Here is a 20,179-nt window from a genome sequence, read left to right as displayed (position 1 = left end):
AATATTCCTATATTAAATAAATTAAGCCTTGAATTGTCACAGGGTATGAGTGTAGGCCAGTATCATCAATAATGGGGAATATCTAATACAAAGTGCAGAGACAAACACACACGCGTACACACACACACACACAAAGGGGGTGGAGGGAAGAATACAACATTTAATACTGGCACTCAACAAAAACCACTGGTTCTCAATCCTTCTTGCACACTAAAACTATTTGGAGAAATCTGTGCTAATCAGCTCTCATCAATTAAATTGACTGATTAAATCAGAATCAGGATTTGAACAGGCTTTTTTTTTTTTAAACTCTACTCCAAAGCTGCGAGCTTCTACTTGCCATCTCCATCCTCTTCCTGCTACCTGGCCCTCAGGAAGGAGCACCCTACACAGAAACAGAGCCGTCTTCACAGGTGGGGCAGACAAGCGCATCACCACTGAACAGTAAGTTATGGGAAGATGTTTAATGTGTTTGCATTTCTATTAAAATAGGTATGCTTCATTTATTCATTCATTCCCTGTGATTCTATATTATCACACTTCAAGACCAATTGCAGTCGAACCACTGTTACAAAATATACCAGTTGAAACGAACAAACATCATTCATTCATGCATTTGTATTTACTGAATGCCTATAATGTGCAAGGCACTGTGTTACATGCTAATACAGGACCAAGTCATTAAAGAATAAGCAGTGATTGCATGGAAGATTTGTTTTTTGTTTGCTCTTTTTGTTAGATAATGGCCATAAAATTAATCACCTAAAACGAGGGACTAAACTGCCAAAAACAAACAAACAAAAAAACACCACACACACACACACACACACACACACACACACACACAAAATGTGGAGGGCCAGGGGAAAAAAAACAAGAATACTAAGAACCAATTCAAAAATACATAGTACAGCATATTTGTACTTTTCCTAATGTTCTGTACAAAACATCCAGGGGCCTTTGAATATACATAAGGCAAATTCAAAATAGAAAAATAAATTCTGTTCAAAGCAGAAAGCAGATGCTAATTTTAACCACATCCTGCATTAAGTCAATTTCATATGTAAATACCCCAAACCTTTATGGAAAGGTAGTTAGTTTTTCTTTGTATAGTATTAACAAATAATTTTACACTAAAATCTTGCACAATAGTCCTTAACTATTTCATCATGGAGAAAGTTTACACAGCGCAATTCTGAGAACATATTTATATGCGGTGAAATTCCCATGTGAACAAAGTCAACTTCTGTGGTTTTTTTTCTTTAACCTTTAAGAGGGATTGCAGAGAAGGGAAGAAAATGCGGGGACAATCAGTTCAAAACTCACAAAAACACTAAAACGTAACCTTCTAAAATGTGGGCTGCTTTTCTTCTGAAGAACATTATAAATTCCATGTGAATAAATATTTTTCTACTTACTACAGGTAGGGACCTTTCTGGTTACTTTAAAAATAAATAATAATTTCTTCTCATTTAATTACGAAAACAAGAAAGGTAGTCAGTTGAATACAAAAGGAGCTAAATATTCACACTCTCATCCCTTCCCCCAAACCAAAAAAACAAAAAAAACAAAAACCACACTAAGAAAGAATGGGGGCGGGGGTGCAAAGAAGAAAAATATTGACCTAAAACTAAATGAACAGCAACAGTTGTGGTGGCAAAAACAATTTTGGGGATAAAAGTCCTCAGTTTTAGTAAAAGATCAAATCAACACTTAAGAAAAATGGCCATTCACATTATACCTTGTACACAATGTCTGTAGAGAAATAGTAAAATATTTTACTAAGTTAAAATATAAGTTTTATATTTTATATCATATTGAATACACACATAAAAATACCAGTGTTTTTATCTTGTTTCTGTTCACTTAATTCGGTAAATGTATTCTTTGGTGCCTGAAATTTAATCATATTCAGGGATAATAGAAGATAAGAACACCAAAAGTGACATGCCTAGAAACAGAAGCCTGGAAACCCAATTCCAGACATAAAGAATCAAAGACGGACTTAGGACAAAAGGAAAGGAAGTCAAGTTCCACTGCAATGGAGCTGACATGTAATCCTTCTGCCAACTCACACCTAGCTCCCAAAATAAAAAGTAGTACAGCCCCTCATGTTTTTAACCTGTGTTTTGAGATTGAAAGACATCACAGATAGAAATGTATCATTCTAAGTTTTAAAATCACCAAAGTCAGGGAGGAGAATGTACATTCATTAACTGTATTCATTTATAAGGGAACGTCTGAATAAAGGCTGAACAATTCAACCGAAACTGAAGGGTTATTCTTGATTTTTCCTCACTCCTTTGTAAATAGAACAAACGCAGATATGGAGACTTACAGGCTGGCATTGTCATTCATTCAAAATACTCACATCCCTTTGCTTGCTTTTGGAAGTTCCAGACACTAAAATTTAACACCATTCATAACATAGTATTTTCAGTAAAAGGAATTAATAAAGCAATAAAAAATCAGAAGCAAGATGGCTTAGAAAGCCTTATAATCTCTAAATATACACACATTTATATCCTGCATCTATTTTCTAAAGAAACAAGTTTTACGTAATGCTAATAAAACCAATGAGAAAAAACTTCTATCAAAATATACAATTTCAATTACAGGCTAGAAGGCTAATATTAAAAAAATAGCTGTAAGCCAAAAGTTTGCTTGTATGGATGATAAGCATCACCCCTTTGAAGCACAAAGCATCAAAGTCTAGAAGAGATGGGTGTGTGACCTTCTTCATTGGTCAGGCTCCTGATAAATTCATAAAGCTTGAGTCTCAGTCTTTGTATCAATGTATATCTGTGTTTCTTAATCCAGATTTCCAGAAAAGGGGGAACCAAATAATTCAGAACCTCAAGTGGGATTTATGCTTCACCATGTATCTGAAAAACAGATTACATTAGGTTATGATCATTGAAGTTCAGAATTTTCAGGACATTATACACAAAATTAAGTTGACATTTCTCAACACAGAACAAAGTATTTTGCTTTCTAAAAAAAAACTGGAAAACTAATAATGGTGTAGAGCAAATGTTCTAACTGATAACTTACATAATGCAGAAGCTTCTAGCTAGAATAAATGCTTTACTTTAATATACTCCAAAGCCTATGAAATCGATGAGATCTGTATCCAAAAAGTAAGAGATTTTAAGCAGTACCACAAAGAAAACAACAGCTTCACTGGCACCATGACCATAGCTACTCTTAATTTTGTCAATGACAAAATTATTGCAAATGGCTGTAATAACTCTATTTATACTAGTAATTACAATACACTCAAAAACAGAATTATATCATGAGCTTCCCAAATATAGCCAGAGGCAGAGATCTCTTAGTACTGCTCAAACACACAGCAACCACTTCACCCACACTTCCCAGACCAGGAGTTTCACAAGAGACACATGATTCAACAAAACCAAAACGTCAATGCCTCCTGGCTCAAAGCTTGGTCTTCTTTTCCAACAGGCTACTAGCCCTTTTTGTACTGATTTCTAAAGCTAATATATCAAAGAAATTTTATATTTTGTATTGTAGATCAAACTACACAGGACTTTCAGAAGTGAACTGGGAAATAGGGTTCATAACTCTAACTGAAAGTTAAACTGAGAAGATCAGAACAATTTACTACAATAACCACAGGTAGGAATATTTTAAGATCAAAATTACCTATCCAGTGTCTCCCAGAACCGCAAGAAAACCGGTCTATCCAAATGACGTTTATGGTAGCTTAGTTCTAATACTGTTACATCCCATTTCTGAACGTTTGGATCTAAACGGACTTCATCATACTTGAGATGGAAGGCTTTAACTAAACAGAGGGTAGAGAAACAATATTTTTAAACAAATATTGAAATTATGAAAATATTTTACAGAGTAAAAAATCGAAGACATTAACCAAAAAACTAAAAGAGAGTAATTCCAGCCTGTATTGTATCAGTTGATATACATCATAATTAAATGACTTTTAAACAAATGGTAAACACTGTAATACCCTCAAAAACATTAAAAAAATGGTTAGAAAGAATGTATACATACCATCTACAGAGAACTGAAATCACAAAGTATCAGGTACAGCTAATGTAATAATAATAATAATAATAATAATAATATCCAAATACAGCACAAGAATACTAAAGTATGATATGAGTAAAAGGGAACTAAGCTTAAGAGATAAAATATTCTTAAGTTTCTCCCATAGACAATAAGGGAAAACTAACTGAAGACAAGAAACAGTTTGTGAATGAAGAAGAGTGACAATCAACTCTATCAGGGACAGGGTGAAGTCTGAGATACACAGAAATGACCTGGTAACGGACGAGACGTGCAATTCCAGAATATCAAGACAGAGACACAGCTTTCAGAATGAGAAAATACAAATGGTAATTAGAATTAAAAGGGAAGACAACTGAACATGGAGTCGCTAGCTACGTAAGAGGGAAGTAGTAAGGGAATCCAAGATAAAGATCGCAGTAGTTGGAAAAAAAAAAAAAACTTTGTAAAGAAAAAATGAAATAGGAGCTGGCGCCAAAACTCAACAGGCTAATCGTCCTCTTGCCAGCACAATTTCAAATCCAGCTCCCTGCTTATGGTCTGGGAAAGCAATGGGGAATGCCTCAGGCCCCTGGGCCTAGGCAGCTGTGTAGGGATCCCTGAAGAAGCTCCTGGTTCCTGACATCAGATTGGCTCAAATCCAGCCACTTGTAGCCATTTAGGGAGTGAACCAGTAGACAGAAGATCTTTTGGCTGCCTCTTCAAAAGAAAAGAAAAAGAACAAAAGAAAGGAAAGGAAAGAAGGGTGAAAACTGTCTAACGCTTGGGTCACTGGTATGACAGAATCCTTTTTGTGGAGGGTAAAAGACAGACTTCAGACGACAGAGAACTGAAAGAAAGTGAGTGAATGGGAACAGTTCTGTGCAAGAGAGGAGCAGCCGGGGAAGGGCAAGGCCAGGGCTAAGGTCCTGCTTTGTTGTTCAAGATGGAAGAACTGGGAACACTTAAGCTGCTGACAGAAAACAAGCCATAACAGAAGACAGGTTGATAAAGAAAGACTAATTCATGGAAGAAAACCACAGATTATTGTTAAAATTCTATAAATTCTGATTTCAGAAAACTAAAAATCTGAACAAAGTTTTAAAAATGATATTTTTTAAAGAGTTTTAAATTTTTTAAAGATTTATTTTATTTTTATTGGAAAGTCAGACAGATAGAGGAGGAGAGACAGAGAGGAAGATCATCCGTCCGAGGATTCACTCCCAAAGCGGCTACAATGGACAGAGGCAAGCCAATCCAAAGCCAGGAGCCAGAAGCTCTTCCAGGTCTCCCATGCCGGTGCAGGGTCCCAAGGCTTTGGGCCGTCCTCAACTGCTTTCCTAGGCCACAAGCAGGAAGCTGGATGGGAAGCAGAGACGCCAGGATTAGAACAGGTGCCCATATGGGATCCCGGTGCATGCAAGGTGAGGACTTTGGCCAAATGCCAGGGCACCTAGCCATGTGAAACAAACATTAATAGACTTAAAGGGAGAAATAGACTCCAGTACAAAAATGGTGGGAGACCTTAATACCCCATTATCATCAATGGACAATCACAGAGACAGAAACTCAACAAGGAAACAACAAATGGGACTTGACTGCTCTACACAACCTTTCATCCTACAAACAGAAAATACACTTTTTTTCATCAGCACATGGAACCTTCTCCAGAACTGACCATGTTATATGCCACAAAACAAGCCTCAGCAAATTCTGAAAAATCAAAATTATACCATGCATCTTCTCAGGTCATCATGGAGTGAAGCTGGAGACCAATACGTCAAAACACCCAGGACGATTGCAAATACATGGGGACTGAATAATATGCTACTAAATGAGCATGGCTTAGAGGAAATCAAAGGGGAAATTTTAAAATTGCTTGAAACAAATGAAGGCATCAGCACAATGTATCAAAACTTATGTGACACAATCAAGGCAGTGTGAAAAGATCATCTCAACCAATACCTATTTTAAGGAATTAGAAAAGCACAAAGTGAAAGAAACAACCATACATTTAAAGGAGCTAGAAACAAAAGCAAAGCAATACCAAGATTAACAGGAAAAAACAAATCATCAAAATAAGAGAATAAATAAATCAAATAGAGACCAAAAGAACAACACATCAAATCAATGAATCAAAGAGCTGATTCTTTAGAAAAAACCAACAAAATAGATTCCGCAGTACTTAACTAATTAAAAAACAGGAGGGAAAATACATGAATCAATAGGATCACAGACAAAAAAAAGGAAATATAACAACAGACACCTCAGACATCAAAAGTATTATTAGGAACTATTACAAGCAGTATATTGCAACAAATCAAAAGATCTAGAAGAAAAGGATAGATTTGTAGCCACATACAATCTACCAAAATTAAATCATGAGGCAATTTATAATCTAAATAAACCTATAATAAGAACTGAAACTGAATCAGTAATCAAGCCCTTTTATGAAAAAAAGCCCTGAACCAGATGCTGAATTCTGCCAAATGTTTTAAGAACTTACCCCAATTCTCCAAAAGCTGTTCAAAACACAAAGGGGGGCGATGCTTGCAAATTCTATGAAACTAAATCCAGAAAGAGATAAAGAAAACCACAGATAGATCCCTGAACATAGATACAAAAATCCTCAACAAAATACAAGTCAACAGAATCCAACAAAACATCAGGCAGATCACTCACCCAAAGAAGGGGAATTTATCCCTGGCATGCAGGATGGCTTAACATTTACAAATCAATAGAACCCAGCCACCACGGCCTACCACCTAAAGGGCATATGCCAGGATCCCATATGGGCACCGGTTCTAATGCTGGAAGGTCCACTTCCCATCCAGCTCCCTCCTTGTGGCCTGGGAAAGCAGTTTAGGATGGCCCAAAGCCTTGGGAACCTGAACCCGCATGAGAGACCTGGAAGAGAATCAGGGCTCCTGGCTTTGGATCGGCGTAGCACTAGCCATTGCGCTCACTTGGGGAGTGAATCAGAGGACAAAAGATCTTCCTCTTTGTCTCTCCTCCTCTCTGTATATCTGCCTTTGCAATAAAAATAAAATAAATTTTTAAAAAAAATTGCAAATCAATGAATGTGATTCACTAGGCGGCGAACTGAAAAATAAAAACCACATGATCATCTGAACAAACGCAAAGAAGCCATTTTCAAAATCCAACACCACTTCATGTTAAAATCATTAAGCAAGACTGGCATGGAAGGAACATTCTATAACATGATCAAAGCAATATACAAAAAGTCCAACACCAGTATCACACAATTTGGATACTTTTCCATGAAGAACTGGTATGGGATGAGGGTGTCCATTTCAGACTGCTCTTCAATACCGTACCTGAAGTCCTTGCCAGAGCTATTAGGCAAGAAAAAGAAGCTAAACAAATTAAATTGGAACTAAGGAATTAAAATTATTCCTATTCGCAGCTAATATGATTCTCTACATAAGAGAACCAAAAAAATCAAGAGACTACTAGAATTCTTAAGAGAATTTGAGAGGGTAGCAGGATACAAAATTAACAAACTTAAATTGATGGCACCAGCGTACACAAATAACTCCATGGCTGAGAAGGAAATTTAAGCACAGTCTCCTTTCAAATAGTGGAGAAGAATATCAAATACCTTACAATTAACCTAACCAAAGCTGTGGAAGACCTCTATGATGAAAATTTTAAAATACTAGAACAAAAATAGAAGAAAACATTAAAAAAATGGAGAAATTTAACACGTTTCTTCATCGTCAGGGTCAGCGTCAACAAAATGTCCTTAATAACCAAGTAATGTACAGATTCAACGCAATCCCAATGAAAATCCCAACAACATTCTTAGAAATAGAAAAGATGATACAAAAGTTCATCTGGAAACACAAGAGACTACGAACAGCCTAAGCCATCGTGAAGCATAAAAACCAAGCTTAAGCAATCACAATTCCAGACTTCAGCACATACTACAGAGCAGTGGTTTTCAAAACAGTCTGGTCCTGGTACAGAAACAGAGAAGATTAATGGAGTGGCACAGAAACACCAGAAGGGAGCCCACACACGTGTAGCCAATCAACTAATCTTCAAGAAGAGAACTTAAAATAATCCAGGGGGAAAAACCCTGGTCTGCTCAACAAATGACATTAAGACAACTGGATAGCAGTCTGCAAACTAAGAAGCAACACAACCTGTCACATCATACAAAAATCGGTTCTAAATGGATCAAGAAACTGTACCCAGAAATCCAGAAAAGAAACTCTTACAGGAAAACATAGGAAGCACTCTCCAAGATGTAGGAATGGGGAAAGACTTCTTAGAAATGACATCAAAAGCGCAGCCAGACAAAGTAAACAACTGGGACTACACCGAACTAAAAAGTTTCTGTATGGCAAAGGAAAGGATCAACACAGTGAAGAGGCAACCAAAAGAACGGGAGATACACAACTGATAAGGGACTAAAATCCAGGATTCTCAAAGAGATTAAGAAACTAAACAGCAAACCAACCAACCCTGTGAAGAAATGGGTGAAGGAAATGAACAGACATTTATCAAAAGAGCAAATTCAAATGGCTAACAGACACAAGAAAAAATTTTTAGGCTCCCTAGCTGTTAGTGCAATACAAATGAAAACTACATTGAGGGGCCTGGTGCGATAGTGTAGTGGTTAAAGTCCTTGCCCTCCACGCACCAGATCTCATATGGTTGCCGGTTCTAATCCCAGCAGCCCCCTTCCCATCCAGCTCCCTGCTTGTGGCCTGGGAAAGCAGTCGAGGACAACAGAAAGCCTTGCGACCCTGCATACACATGGAAGAACCGGAAGAGCTCCTGGCTCCTGCCTCTGATTGGCTCAGCCAGACGTTGTGGTCACTTGGGGAGCGAATCAGAGGACGGAAGATTTTCCTCTCTGTCTCTCCTCCTCTCTGTATATCTGACTTTCCGATAAAAATAAATAAATCTTAAAAAAAAAAACAAACTACCTTGAGGTGCCACCTAATTCCTGTGAGACTGGCCTACATTCTGAACTGTAACATCTGCTGGAGTATACACAGGAAGAAAGGCAACGTCCGTTACTGTTGGTGGTATAGACTAGTAAAACCACTATGAATCAGGAAACAATCCAGACGCCCATCCAAAGAGGAGTGGATAAAGAAACTGTGGTACATCTACTCCAAGAGATAACTCAGCCATTAAAAAGAATGAAATTCTACCGTTTGCAACCAAATGTTCCCAAATACAGACCACTGTCTCAGTGAAATAAATCAATCTCTAAAGGACAAATATCATGTTCACACAAAACATCACTAGACGTTTCAATACTGCTTGGTACATTTATGGGGGGTTGATTTTCTTTTTCATTTCTTCAAAACAATTCTTTTTTCTTATTACTTCCTTCACTGACTCACAGCTCATACAGTAGTAGCATCATTTGTTTCAAGATTTTTTATTTTCTTTTTTCACTACTTCAGCAACACACTGGTGATTCAGTAGCATGTCATTTAACTTCAAGTTGTTGTAAATTTCTTATTTTATCCCTATTTTTTTTAATGTTTCTAATTTAATGGAATGTATAGTAACTACATAATAGGGATTGTCACATCCAGAGGCGAAGATACAATGCACTGTGCATCTCTACTTCCAAATCACAGATGGACTTCCAATGAAACTGTGAAATGTGTCTTGTCAATAGGATGCTGCACTCTCTGCCACTGTCCATACCTAAAATGTCAGGACAAACTTAAAGACCAGAATGACCAATTGTTCATGTAGGACTATACTACTGTAATAATATAGGGGGAAGTTGGAAGAGGAGTAAGGGTGGGCAGAAAGGAAAATCCCAGAACTTATGGACCTGTATCATAAAATAATAAATATAAAACCCACACAGAATATTAATTTTCAAAATTTTAAAACTATTTTATAGCCAAAAAGCAATGTTAAATGTGTTACTGCACAGCAATCTTTTAAAATAAACATCACATTTGCAAAGTCATGTATGGCTTTCTCTTAAAGCAAAAACATTTCTAATAGTGGATATATATCAACAGAAAATCTTACTTTTGGCAAATATGTCAACTGGTGATCCATCAGGCAAAAGCCACGGCCAACCTTTGAACTGCCAAGCAGGACCTTGCACAAAAACTGCCACAACCCGGTCCCTGCATGCAGAAAAGGGGAATAAAAGGGACAGAGGAAGATATTCAAACTTGAGTGTTAGTTACAGGAAATCCCTAAGAAAATGGCTCACGAACAGTCAAGCAATGGTTTCCGACCAATCCTCCTGGGAGGGAAACACAGCCAGTACACTCACTGTCCACTATAGACAGTCCTACTTAGAGCACAGTGATGACTCCAAAGCATTTGTTTTTGCACTTAAGTCTTCTAAATATAATTATATATACAGTTATTTACTGATCTAGTTTTTCTTCTTCCCCTCCACTGAGAACAGCTATTCTTCAATTAACTGAAAAAAAAATGGTTTTACAAGAGAATAATTTAAAATTCAAACACATCTTAAATATTTTACTTTAATTAGAACATTAAATCACAGTAACTCACTGACCATTCTATAAGCCTTGAGGTGAGGGCCTTATGTTTGAGATCTTTTTAATATGAATCATCTAGGCTTTCATAATTTCTCAAGTCATTTTACAACAGTGTTTCATTCTAAATTCTCTAGGTTTGTATCTTGTTTGATTGTATTTCTTTATTAAGTAACTTGCTCTTATAACCATACAACTTACTTATGAAATAACAAATCCTTTTTGTGTCCTCATCTTTCATGACTTTGCACAACCATCAATTAAACTGAGATACTGAAAATATTGTAATAAAGAGCTCAACCCTACAATCAAAAAGGAGGGAACCAAGTATCAACAGTAATACTTTTCACTCCTAACATTTATTGTGAGCACTTACTACTGCAGCATTCCACATTATTTATATTACACATCATCTTTAAATCAATCCAGTGAGGTGACTACCATATAACTACACTTGGTAGATGAGGCAATACATGGGTACACTAGAGAACACTCCACACGAGAAGGAAGTGAGAAGTGGAAGGGAAAAGGGGAGGGGAAGCAAGAGGAAGGGAAGAAATAAGCATTCATTACTATTCTTGGACACCAGAAATGGTCCTGCTCTTGAATGACAAGTAAAAAATCTCAGAGCGGCCATCTTACTCTACCACAATAATTTTTACCTAGAAATTCCCTGAAATGCTGGGATTGCCCAGAGCCCTGCAAGCCACGTTCTGATAAGCAGGGTTATCTTTTATTCAAGTAAAAGATGTAAAGCAAAGATCAAAGTCAGCATAAAAGGAGTATGAGTTTAAAATTCTTAATCTTCTTATGACTAATACAATAATCTATTTCAGATTAACTCTTGGTCTGAAGGTTAAATGCTCTGCAAGGCATGCAGCTGGGTGCCTGCCGCCCAGTTCCGGTCATGCTCCGTCCAGCTGCTGCAGACATCAAAGTACTTCAGTCAACTCTCTAGTCCTCAATTTCTCAAATAATAATTATTCCCCCCCCTTACACAGGCTACATGCTTCCAAACGCCAACACCACAGTAATGCAGCAAGCTGTTAGTAACCCTTGGATTTTACAGTATATCTTCTATGATTTAAAAGGTAAAAGCTGAAGAGTGTCTGAAAAACTAAAAAGAATTTGCTGGGTAATGGTTATCTAGCTCCTGGTGGAGCCTTGTAACTGTTCAAGGAGCAGAATAACATGGTTGGTGTCAAATTCTCTAAGAGAATAATCAAAAGGAAAGAGAAAGGCAAGGGAAATATGATTTCTCGGCTATATGACACCAAGAGCTAGAAACCCAAGGCAATACGCCTCAGTGACATCTGATAGCACAGTGACGGCATTGTCACACTCCACACGATCATTTCAACAAGTAACCACAAACCCATGTTTTAACATTTTTTACTTGGTTTGAAGGTTTGTACATGAAACTGATTTTATTTACTTAAGGCAATACTAAAAGTATTTGTTATCCGGAAGAATTATAATAAAAGGAAGTCTTACTTTTAGTAATGCAAAGTAATAACATTCTCAATGGCTTAACTTCCTATTGTCTAAAAACAACTGAGTAGTTCAAAGATAAATTTTGTATCACACACCACATTCTGTACTCTATGTCTAAAAGAGTTCTAGACTTGGAGTTTTTACTCCAATGTAGATGAATGAAGTCACTTAATGGATGTAAATAAACATATAGGTCCTTTGCATTAAAAAGTTTAGTATTTTGTTAAAGGACATTTTAATGTAACTGAATGCCAGTTCAAGTCCCAGCTGCTTCACGTCTGATCCAGCTCCATGCAAATGTATCTTGGAAAGTGCAAGATGGCAAGCACGTGGCCCCTGCCATCTGTAGAGAAACCAAGAGGGAGTCCCAGGCTCCTGCCACGAACACCGTCCACCCCTGGCTGGTGCAGCCACCTGGGTAGCAAACCAGTGCACACAGCATCTGTCTCACTCACTCTACTTTTCAAATGAATAAATAAATCTTTTTTTTTTTTAAGTGTTTTTTAAAGCTATACCAAGGGCCCAGTGTGGTTGCCTAGTTGATGAAGTCCTTGCTTTGCACTCACGAGGTTCCCATTAGGGCATCAATTTTAATCTCAGCTACCCTGCTTCCCTTCCAGCTCCCTACTTGTAGCCTAGAAAAGCAGTTGAGGATGGCCCAAGTCTTTGGGACCCTATACACGCATGGGAGACCCGGAAGGGTCTTCTGGCTCCTGACTTCGGATCAGCTCAGCTTCAGCTGTTGCGGCCACTTCAGGAGTGAAACAGTGGACAGAAGATGATCTTCCTCTCTTTGTCTCTCCTCCTCTCTGTATATCTGACTTTCCAATTTAAATGAATAAATCTTTTTTTTAAAAGCTACATCGAATCATTTTTAATAAATGATTTCATTGTAACTGAAGTTACTACATCATCACTATAATTTCTTAACAGGAAACCTGAATTCTAGTTTGTTAAAAATCTGCAGGCTACCTGTTCTAATAGCTTATCTGGGGAAAAATGCAAGTGGAAGTAATTTCTTAATCTAGGTTCCCCAGAAGTTATAGCACTGCTTCTTTTAAGTAAATTAAAATGTAGGTATTGTAAGAATTTTAATAGTGATAACTACATTCAATTCATATACATTAACATATATATTACTATTTCAAGGTATTTTCTATTTAGAACCCATGATAAAATGATACTTCCTTAAAACATTAAAAGTAAAACAGAAAAATTTAAATGTAAAAGTCAAAGCCATCTTACCAATCTTGAGGCATAAGTTTAAGGGGCTGATCTACCACCCTATAAGGTACCGTGACACTAATTGCGGTGCCACCTGGTTGCATTTGGTCTTTTCTTCTCTGAATCAGAGTTTCATTTTCTCGTTGACAACCCTGTTTCTTCTTTTCATCTGATGGGACAAACCTGAAAATACATAGATGAGACAAAATCAAATGTATCCAACATAGTGAAGATGGGAAACCACACTCTGAGTATCTTCAAAAACATCAACAATTTTTTTTTTAAAGTGTTCATTTTAGAATAAACCTGCTCTGCATGTATACCATATTGCTTGAATTTGGGCCTTCCTCTGTATGCCAAAGGGAACTCAAGCGTACTTAGGCCATAAATTTTCTCTGTGTGTAAACAGCAGAAATACACTCACTCAACTAGTACGTAACATTCTGCAAACAAACCCTTGATTTCTCAAGTGTTATTCAAGTAAAATTTTATGATAAAGGGAAACTTGCAAATTCACAAGTAACACAAACGTTAGACATTAGCTGATAAATCTGACGAGACTGTACATTCGATCAGGTGTATTCAAAAAAGATGTGGCCAGCAAAGCTTCTTCTTAGGAGTGGCACAAATTACCTTTTTTCACATCGGAAATATGCCACAAAACTCCACAGTTGCTGTAAGGAGTTGTAACATGGGCAGAAAAACGTGCCAATTCTCAGCTTGTTAGCTGTCTCCCCCGTCCCGCCCCCACGCCCCAAACCAACGCACTACCGGATATTTATCAGCTTTGTCTACGTGGTTCAATTCTCCACTACGTCCCCAATAGTCAGTCTCAAAAGTAACGGCAGATTCTGAAGAAATCTAGGCTTTGCAAGAATTTGCAGATAGAAAGAGAAGAGGGATAATGAGGCAAAGAGCAGTAATGTCTGAATTGTGAAGGACAAGACTTTCCGAACCAACAGAGATCAACAGTTCACAGATTTAATCCTAACACATCTGAAACAGGATTTGTAAAAAGGAAGAACAAATGTAAAATGACCTTTCTTCAAAGTAATCACACGCAGCCAATTTGCTTCACACACTGTCACACTAACAGCAAATTCCCCAGCATCAACAAAGGACTCTGTAACTGTGCAGTGATAGCATCAGTTTGATGAGAAGGACATAAGCCCCTATGCTGCTTCCCAGAGCAGGGCATCCTTTTGCAAGGCCTGTGACTGCTATAAGGGAGAATTCTGTGGGGGAAGGGGAGATGAGCTCCAGTAATGGACCTGCAGGCTTTACTTCCCAGTGCTGTGCCACAGGACTCAGGTGGTTGCCCACCCACAGCATGCTACACAGCACCTGCTGAACATCCATGCCCTCCAGGGACTCCCTCCCCAATCTGCACCTGCCACATTTTCTGTCCTGCCATCCCACGAGAATCAGAAGCTACACCCAATCAGTGCATTTTAAATTATTTACCAGTCTCACTAAACTTCTGTCAAAATCCTACTTTTTCATTTAAAATGTCTTCTTTATTTTTATTAATTGCGTTGCATTATGTGACACAGTTTCATAGGCTCTGGGATTCCCCCAATCTCTCCCCATACCATCCCCCCATGGTGGATTCCTCCACCTTGCTGCAGTAGTACAGATCAAATTCAGTCAAGATTCTTTCTCTGCAAACATATACCAAGCATAGGGTCCAGCATCTTATTGTCCAGATAAATTCAACAGTTTCTTGGGGAGACCATCTCTGATCTGAAGGTAGAGCTGGCAGAATATCACTCCAATCAATTAAAAGCCCCAACACAACATCAACGACAATTTACAACATTATGGAGTTAATTGACATGGTATTGAGTGACGAAAATGCAAGTTCTTAACCACATCCTGTGACTATTTCACTGACATTTCAATTTTAGTTTATATACAGAACCGGCTGCTATACACCTTAAAATGGTTATAGGGTACTATTCAGCTGTCTCATGTCTATTTTCATTTTAATATTTAGCAGTTTATAGTGTTGAAGCATAATTTTGCTGAACTTGGCAGATTTTAGGATAGTCTAAACTGGCTTATAACTCTAATAAGGCATATGTCAACAGTTGAGGTGCAGAACACTTTGAGGAGGGGTGTGCAGAGAAATCCTCAATACCCCAGTGAGGAGCAAGTAATCTCTGTGTCATACCTGGTAAGGTATGTGTGAATCCACGTTGACCATTTCCTGTCTGGTTCTAAGCTTTCCTTGTAGTTCTCTGTCTATTCTAAATTTTTTTTCCTTTTTTTTGGGGGGGGGGGACTCCGGAGTGACACTGATGGTCTTCTTATAACTTTCATAATATAACCTTCATTTTGCTAAAAATTAAGCTGGGCTTCATCTTGTTCGATTTCACTTATTGAAGAAGGGCCACAAAACTGAAGAATCCTCAACTCTACATAAAATGAAACAGAATCCATGCCAACTTGAACCATGGGTTACAGCCAGAACCATAATTGTGTGGAGGAGGTTTCAATTATGCATTAATTACCCAGCAAAGCCTCCAGCTGACTCAAACAGCAGGGGAGATGTCAGTTTCAATGAGGTGTTAAACAATGAAGGGAGTCCTTTAAGCTTGAAAGGGAAAAACAGACCTGGTTTACCCTAAAAATGCAGTCGAGCTATATGATTTCTTTACACTTCGACAATTGTAATATGTTCAGATGAACACTGCAAAGGTTCTGGAGAATTCAGAATTGAAAACAGAGTCCACTGGCTGGACTCTGAATAGGTTTCATTGCGATTGGAACTGCGAGATTAGCAGCAATCCAAAACAGATGAACTATCAAAACTGTTTGAGCAAGACCCTCGGAGCGCACCTCCCGTTGGGGATCTGGGACGGGTGGCAGGTTGGGTGGGGCTTTTCCCTCTGTTTCTTCCCTGACCCCAGATACAGGGAAAAATGATAATATTAGTGTGGAAACAATGGTATAACCCACTTTCACCCTGTAGCCCTTAACCCTTTGTACCCTAATCAACTAAACAAGATTAAAAAATAATTTAAAAAAAAGAAATAGAAAAAATTTCACATTTAAGCAAAAAAAAAAAAAAAAAAAAAGAATTGAAAGCTGAATTTCTTTTCTGATCTTTTCAAACTTACTGTTGATATTTAGTAATCAGTCAAGTAGGTTTTTAAAAATATAAAGTTCTGTTACTTAAAATTGAGAAACAAATCCCAAATTTTAAAATCATACAAATGCATTTGAAAGAACCCTGATGATACCTGATCCAAATACAGAAGTGTAAAAACTCAGCATCAAGTACAATGAAGTCCCACAGAGCCACATTCCATGTCCACATATGACCACTCTACATAAGTCTTTATAACAGAGGGAAACACACTAAATCATAGGCTATGTACAACACAGCCCAAATCTTAAATTTCAGATACAGAACTCCTCCATTCCATTCTCTAATTTTAACATAATGTTCTGCCTTATTCTTTTTCTCATCCCTCTATTCAACACCATTAGACAAATATTTTTAGCGATGTAGCAACAACCACCATTATGGTTACAAATCCTCATCTTTGTGGAATTCACATATCTAGTTCAAAAAACTATCAGCAGACTGGAAAACACAGCAGCCACCACCAACCAAAGCACACAAACAAGAGGCATATCAGATTGCACATGTCATAAACGGCGGTAAAGTACTTCTGCTTCCTGAATACAGGGTGGAGAGGAGAAACGTGAAGGCACCCACAAAGACTAAACATTGTGAAGTGGCCAGAGTGATCCATAGCTGCCTACGTCTCACAGTTTCAGATATACTATTTCATGAGCTAGACCAAAGATGGGCTGTTTTTTTCCAAGATGCATTTATTTTTATTGGAAAGATTTACAGACAGAAGGACTGACAGGTGAAGACCTCCCATCCACTAGTTCACTCCACAAATGGCCACAACAGCTGGAGTGGAACCGAACTGAAACCAGGGGCCTGGGTCTTCTGGGTCTCCCACATGTGGGTGCAGAGTCCCAAGGCTTTGGGACATCCTGGACTGCTTCCCCAGGCCACGTGCAGGGAGCTGGATGGGATGTGGAACAGCCAAGACACAAATTGGCACTCACCTGGGTTGCCAGGCCTTGAAGGCAGAGGATTAGCAAAGTGAGCCATTGCACAAGCCCCCAAATAGATTTCTTATTCACCAAATTGTGTATTATGCCATTAGGTGGCACTTTCAAACAAAAAAAAAACATCTGCCAGGATACTAAAACTTTACTATAAAAACATTTACTATAGGGCGCGGCGGCGTGGCCTAGCAGCTAAATTCCTCGCCTTGAAAGCCCCGGGATCCCATATGGGCGCCGGTTCTAATCCCGGCAGCTCCACTTCCCATCCAGCTACCTGCTTGTGGCCTGGGAAAGCAGTCGAGGACGGTCCAATGCATTGGGACCCTGCACCCACGTGGGAGACCTGGAAGAGGTTCCTGGTTCCGGGCTTCGGATCGGCGCGCATCGGCCCGTTGCAGCTCACTTGGGGAGTGAATCATCGGATGGAAGATCTTCCTCTCTGTCTCTCCTCCTCTCTGTATATCCAGCTTTCTAATAACAATAAAATCTTAAAAAAAAAAAAAAAAAAAAAACATTTACTATAAAACTTCCATACTCTTACTGGAAACAGTTATTTAAAACTGTCATGTGAAACTTAACATATGGGTATACTTGTATATGCAGGGCTAACTAGCTTTTCTTTGAAACGCCATTTAGAGTGATGCACTAAAATTTAATTCTGCATTTGATAACACCTAAAATCAACCAAGTACTACAACTACTTTTGCTTTCATTTTTAACCAACCTTATATCAAAGCAGTATGGTTTTTTCCCAGAGATGAGCTTGTTTTTAACTTTTTCCTTATAAAGCACACAGTCACTCTACTGAAAACAAGCCACTTCTTTGACATTCTTCCTTCTAGGTGTTAATTACGTCACTCAATAAAGATGTCTTCCTAATGACCAGTAAAAAATCTTTGATATTAGAAAGTTCAGCCTATAAAATAATACAGTTAACCTAACATAGAAATTAGACATTGGATTCTGCAGAGCAGTTGTGGCTCTTGATAGTCACCACATTCATGAAGGCCAGGAAAAAACCCAATCTCTTGACCTACAAATGTTGGGTTCCCACACTGTCCAAAAGGTTACACCACTGAACTGGTCATTTCTATTTCCTGCCCTCCACCCTACCAGCTGACCTGAAACAAAAGGGACTTTCTTTAATCTCTTAACTAGATGAGTTTTATTTCCCTTTATGGCCTCAAATTGTAAAAACGAAAAAGAAAAAGAAACCACCAAACAAAAACAATCCCACAAAAATAAATACTTGGGCACGGCATGGTGGCCTAATGCCTAAAGTCCTCGCCTTACACGCGCTGGGATCCCATATGAGCACCGGTTCTAATCCCGGCAGCCCCGCATCCCATCCAGCTCCCTGCCTGTGTCCTGGGAAAGCAGTTGAGGACAGTCCAAAGCCTTGGAACCTGCACCCGCGTGGGAGACCGAGAAGCAGCTCCTGATTTTGCAATAAAAATAAATAAATCTTAAAAAAAAAAACAAATACAAAAAAGTTTCACATATTTCTTTGGATTACTAAAAAAATCACTACACATATTTTCTGTTAGCAAGGTAAAGCTTTAATTGATGATAACTTTTGAGGTCTAATTTGAGTCGAAATTATCTTTAAAATGTGAGTCAATGTTTGCAGTGTCAAAGGACAATGTTTTTAGAGTTCTTTGAACATTAAGCCATTGAAAGTGAGTCTTACAAGTAAGTGCTGGAATAAATTTTTTCATCAGTTGCAATTACTGGCTTCTAACTCACCAACACCATTATCTTACAGGGAGGAGCTTATGGTATTATTTATCCATTTGGCAGTTTGCTTTGTCACTACCGTTCTGCTAGTCAAACGAACACATTGAATATTGCCAATGGTCTCCCTAAATCCAGCTACATCTCACAGATGAGATACTAACATGACTGATTAAAGATTCAAATTCATTATACCAAAGCTAAAAAATTTCTTTGGAACTAAATAAGGAAATATTTTATGAAATATTCTGTATATTTAGTTGTGTGCAGGTACAACTCAACACAATGAACAAGCATGAATTAAGAAATTTTCTGGTGGTTGGCACTCTAGTGCAGTAGGGAAGGCCTCCTGGAACACTGGTAACCTCTATGAGTGCGTTGTGTCCTGGCTGCTTCACTTCCTCCCTTGCTCCCTATTAACAGCCTGGGGAAAGCAGCAGAGAATGCCCCACGCGCTTAGGTGCCTGCCACCCATAGATGTGGATGAAGCTCCTCGCTCATGGCCACTGGGTTTGGCCTAGACAAGCCCTGGTCATTGTGGCTTCTGATGAATGAATCAGGGAAAGGAATATCTCTCTCTCTTTGTCTCTCCCCTCTCTGTTTCAACAAACAAAACCCAAAACTTTGTTCTCCCAAATAAGCAGTATTAATCACTAACAGTTTCCTCTTACTGGTATCTCAACATTCTCTCAAATATTTTTACCAATTACTTACTTTAAATCCTGTAGAAGGTCTTTCGCGTTAAGCATGGTTATTAATGAAGTGGTAGCTGCGGGAATTATGATAATGGGTGTTCGAGAACCTGTAACGACAATTTTTTTAATGGTATAAAACACACTACTACTATAAATTGTAGTTACATTTTCCCTGTTGAAGGTTAAACATTTATAAATTTGTATCATTAGCTTCCTTTTCAGCTTAAAAAAAATTTATCTTAAGCCACTGTGCTATTAAAAAGTCAATAACATTGTGCCATGAGTATTGATTAATCAGAGTGGATATCAAATACGAACATGTCACGCTAAACAAGCAGAACGCAAGCTGCAGCCGCTGTCACCTCACTCACACAGAGTTACTCG

The 20,179-nt window shown here is 38.2% G+C and overlaps 1 protein-coding gene across 1 annotated transcript in view; it reads right to left on the bottom strand.

The window, feature by feature from the left end:
* Positions 1–1,786: 1,786 nt before the first annotated feature.
* CDC73 (cell division cycle 73) overlaps positions 1,787–20,179 on the bottom strand; it is a 95,958-nt gene continuing 77,565 nt past the window's right edge. Inside the window, exons 13-17 of the mRNA XM_058668958.1 lie at positions 19,815–19,902; positions 13,293–13,454; positions 10,069–10,169; positions 3,670–3,811; positions 1,787–2,885 (exon numbers count right to left, since the gene is read on the bottom strand). Coding sequence (XP_058524941.1) covers positions 2,849–2,885; positions 3,670–3,811; positions 10,069–10,169; positions 13,293–13,454; positions 19,815–19,902 — 530 coding nt within the window. The 3' untranslated portion in view covers positions 1,787–2,848. The remainder of the gene's footprint in view (positions 2,886–3,669; positions 3,812–10,068; positions 10,170–13,292; positions 13,455–19,814; positions 19,903–20,179) is intronic.

Source organism: Ochotona princeps, chromosome 10, assembly GCF_030435755.1.
Source record: "Ochotona princeps isolate mOchPri1 chromosome 10, mOchPri1.hap1, whole genome shotgun sequence".
NCBI classification, from domain to species: domain Eukaryota; kingdom Metazoa; phylum Chordata; class Mammalia; order Lagomorpha; family Ochotonidae; genus Ochotona; species Ochotona princeps.
This window is presented reverse-complemented; position numbering and strand designations above follow the sequence as displayed.